At 46.6% G+C, this 4,368-nt stretch overlaps 1 protein-coding gene across 1 annotated transcript; it reads left to right on the top strand.

Moving 5' to 3' along the window:
- The first annotated feature begins 1,141 nt into the window (after positions 1–1,141).
- Positions 1,142–3,508, top strand: LOC125189896. Its single transcript, XM_048087120.1, has 5 exons — positions 1,142–1,540; positions 2,046–2,585; positions 2,684–2,939; positions 3,132–3,190; positions 3,284–3,508. Exons 1-5 carry the CDS (start codon positions 1,142–1,144, stop codon positions 3,506–3,508), a joined length of 1,479 nt encoding a protein of 492 aa, XP_047943077.1.
- Positions 3,509–4,368: the final 860 nt, after the last annotated feature.

Below are 4,368 nucleotides of genomic sequence, written 5' to 3'. Positions count from 1 at the left end.
AGGAGATAGAGGTGCACCACACCTTCTATGAGGGGATGAACAAGGAAACAAAGGATCTGGCGAATTCATCATCCGGAGGCGATTTCACACAGTTGAGAGTCAGTGAAGCCAAGAAGGTGTTACGCAAACTGTTGAATGCAAAGAAGACGTACGACAACGCAAGGGATGGGTACAGCAGAGAAAGGGTAGCAAGTGCTTCTGCTACTGACCAGGAGGAAAGGATGGATTTGAAGATGGAGGAACTAAAGAAGGAATTACTGACTGCAATCAAGCAAAACACTCCACCACCTTCTCCGACTGGAAGAAAAGAGGCCCCAGAAACTACCATATGATCAGCCGGACAATTCGCCAGATGTGGAGCAAGCAAATGCCGCAGGATACTACCAAAACTTCCGATTGGGAGATGGAAAACAGAATCAAAACCAAAATCAGGCTCAAAATCAACCCAACCCCTAGCCAAACCAAAATTCCAATTGTGGCCCAACGAACCCTGACTACCAGTCTAACTGGGTAGGAAGAAACCAGCATCCTCAGAACCAAAACCCTCAAAACCAGAACCCGAACCCTGCCTATGTGCCATCCCATCAGCGAAACAACCAGAACCAAAACAAGAACCAATTCAACCTAGGGCCTCAACATAACATCCACAACCAAAGCCAAAATCAGTACCAGCACAACCACGACCAGTACAACCCTCCTGCCCAGTATAACCAGTACCCACAAAACCCAAACCAGCAAAATTTCTCGGGCTATCAGTCAAACCCACCACCCCAAGCATTACCAGCACCAGGGCTCGAACCAATTCCATCACCCAAACAGGTCGAGGAGGTCCATGGAGAACATGATGGGAGAGATGCTTGCTTCGCAGCAGAGCATTAAAAGCGACTTGCAGTCCAGTAATGAAACAATGCAAGGGATGCAAAGTGCCCGGATGGAGCATAGGGCAAATATGGATATGATGAACAGGCAGTTGGCCCAGCTCGCTAACTCGGTGGGCGAAATGAAAGGGAACTCAGGGAAACTCCTATCTACAGTCCATGTACCTGAAAAGGCAAATGTGAGTAAGATTACACTACGGTCCGGAACAGCCTATAAAGGACCTCAACTCAAAAACCCTATTGGGGAATCTAGTAGAGCAAGGATGTTGAGCGACACCGTCTCTGCGGAAGAGCTCAAGAGGCCTCTACCTCAGATGGAGGATCCGTTTTTTCTGAACGAGAAGCCTACTGAGGAAGGAAAGAAGGGAGAAACACAACCTGGAAACGAGCAACCTGAAGAAGCAATACCCACATCGGGACCTCAAACCCAGGAGGAACCAAAGGAAATTCCACCAAGGCTAACTGAAGAGGCTAAAGGAGAAAAACCGTTTCCATACCAGTTTGTTATGAAGAGGAAGAAAGAAAACCCTGTGGATTTCATGTCGATCTTCGGAAAGCTGGATGTCACCATACCATTCCTCCAAGCCGTGAGACTGCCCCCTCTGGGGAAGTTTATAAAGGAGTTCATAGTCGGAAAGGCCCAGGAGGATGGAAAAATCATGGTGGAAGGATAGCGTCAGCTATTGTACAGGAAAACTACCACCCAAGAGAGCTGACCCAGGTATGTTTACTTTACCCATAACAATTGGAGATGTAAAAATTGAGCATGCAATGTGTGATTTAGGAGCATTGATCCAACTGGCTGATAGGTCATATATAAATACGGAGGGTGTGTTAGAAAATGTGTTGGTCAGGGTACAGGGCTTTACTTATCCCGTTGATTTTTATGTAATTAAAATGAGTGAACCAGAAGCTAGGGAGTCTAGCGGGATATTGTTAGGGAGACCATTTTTAAGAACGGCTAAGACAATTGTGGATATGGCTGAGGGGACAATCTGCATTGACTTTAATGATGAAAAATTTGTTTTTGACATCAATGAAGCCATGAAAAAGCCAATAGATTCTGAAAATCTATGCTATGTTGATGTCATTGACCCCTTAGTCCAAGAATTTCTTGAGACCGAATTATTGCATGAAAAACTCCAAGCTTTGGATGTGTATGCCCAGGCTGATGTGGAAGCAGCTGCATGGTGTGATCTGATCAGTAGCCGAGGGTTAACTGACGAGGAGATCGAAGGAGCAATTACGGAATTCTGTCAGAAGTCGGAACTAGCAGGATCTGTAGGGGCTTTACTACCGGCCAGTATGGAGGAAAAATCAGATGGTGAACAAAAGCGAGAGGAGGATTCTAAAAAGAACCCTCTACCTACAGACACGCTACCCCCTCAAGTGGAGTTAAAAATGTTGCCAGCGAACCTTAAGTATGCCTACCTCGGGGAGGAAGACTCGTTCCCCGTAATCATCAATAGCGGGCTGACTGAAGAGCAAGAGGCAAAACTACTAACTGTGCTGAGCAAAAACAAGAAGGCTATTGGATGGAGCCTTACGGACCTGGTGGGGATAAGCCCGGATGTATGCATGCACCACATTAGGCTGGAGGAGGGAGCCAAGGCGCATAGAGATTCACAAAGAAAGGTGAACCCAAACATGCGGGAAGAGATACCGAAGGAAATCTTGAAGTTGCTCTCGCTGGGCATTATATACTCGGTACCCGATAGTGAATGGGTCAGCCCAATCCATATGGTCCCCAAGAAGTCAGGGATCCAGGTGGTTAAGAATGAGATGAATGAGCTAGTGCCCACCAGACTAGTCACGGGATGGCGAATGTGTATAGATTACCGAAGCTGAACACTGCAACCAGGAAGGACCATTTCCCCTTGCCATTCATCGATCAAATGCTGGAGCGACTGGCTGGGAGGAAGTACTTCTGTTTTTTGGATGGGTACTGTGGCTACTTTCAAATCTACGTGAATCCGGAGGACCAGGATAAGACCACGTTCACCTGTCCTTTTGGAACCTATGCGTATAGGCGTATGCCGTATGGCCTATGCAACGCTCCCGGTACTTTCCAACGATGTATGATGAGCATATTCTCGGATTTGATTGAAGATTGCATAGAGATCTTTATGGATGATTTCACTATCTACGGAGACTCTTTCGACTCGTGCTTGCAACATTTGGATGTGGTGCTAGAAAGGTGCCAAGCAAGGAGTCTGGTTTTAAATTTTGAGAAATGCCACTTTATGGTTACAGAAGGAATCGTCTTAGGACACGTGGTGTTAGAAAAGGGAATCCAAGTGGATCAAGCTAAGGTGGAAGTCATATCCAAACTGCCCTTCCCTACTGACCAGAAATGAATAAGAGGTTTTCTGGGCCATGCTGGATTTTATCGAAGATTTATCAAGGATTTCGCCAAGATTGCCCAACCCCTTACCAGACTTCTCCAGAACGAGGTGGAATTCATTTTCGACGAGCATTGCAAGGCTGCTTTCAACCTTCTTAAGGAAAAATTGATCTCTACACCGATTATTCAAGCTCCTAACTGGAATCACCCCTTCGAGGTGATGTGCGATGCCAGTGACTATGTCGTGGGGGCCATACTGGGTCAGAAGATCGATGGGAAGAGGTAAATGATATTCTATGCATCTAAGACCTTGAATCAAGCCCAATGGAACGTGATATTCTATGCATCTAAGACCTTGAATCAAGCCCAACGGAACTATGACACCACCGAGAAGGAGATGTTGGTTGTTGTCTATTCATTCGAGAAGTTCAGGCAGTACCTATTAGGATCCAGAGTCATCGTCTATACTGATCATGCGACAATTAATCTCATTGCGAAGAAGGAATCAAAACCCCGACTGATCAGATGGGTGCTGCTTTTACAAGAATTTGATTGGGAAGTAGAAGACAAAAAGGGGGTTGAAAACAAAGTAGCGGACCACTTGAGCAGAATAGTACAAGAAGGGAACAGTGAGGATGTGAGAGATCGATTCCCGAAAGAGCATTTGTGTGAAGTGATTTTCTCCGCAAGGAAGATCGACTGGGAAGAAGTAATGAGGCTTACTGGGCAGGACGCAACAACCAAGGGCAAGGAGAAAGTAGGACAGGAACCCTGGTATGCGGACTTGGCCAACTACCTAGTGACGGGAGAGCTACCAATGGTGCCAAACGTGACAAAGGCTCAAAGGATGAAGATCAAGAGTGAAGCAAAGTATTATTTCTGGGACGACCCATACTTGTGGAAGGCAGGAACCGACCAAGTTATAAGGAGATGTGTTCCTGACTGGGAGCAACGGGATGTACTAACGCACTGCCACTCCTTGGCATGTGGAGGACATTTCGGACCAAGGAAGACTGCCAGAAAAGTGCTGGATAGCGGATTCTATTGGCCGACTCTGAACAGAGATGCGTACGAGTTCTGCAAGGGCTGTGACCGCTGCCAACTGACCGGTGGGATCTACGCGAGGGATGAAATGCCACAAGTTCC

This window comes from Salvia hispanica, chromosome 5 (assembly GCF_023119035.1).
Source record: "Salvia hispanica cultivar TCC Black 2014 chromosome 5, UniMelb_Shisp_WGS_1.0, whole genome shotgun sequence".
Classification (NCBI taxonomy): Eukaryota; Viridiplantae; Streptophyta; class Magnoliopsida; order Lamiales; family Lamiaceae; genus Salvia; species Salvia hispanica.
The sequence above is the reverse complement of the archived record's forward strand: the minus strand, read 5'-3'. Positions and strand labels throughout refer to the sequence as shown.

Coding starts and splice junctions, on each gene's coding strand:
- LOC125189896 (XM_048087120.1), top strand. CDS start 1,142: ATGTTGAGCGACACCGTCTCTGCGGAAGAGCTCAAGAGGCCTCTACCT. Junction 2,586..2,683: donor CGCTGGGCATTATATACTCG/GTACCCGATAGT, acceptor AGTGCCCACCAG/ACTAGTCACGGGATGGCGAA. Junction 2,940..3,131: donor TGGCCTATGCAACGCTCCCG/GTACTTTCCAAC, acceptor TTATGGTTACAG/AAGGAATCGTCTTAGGACAC.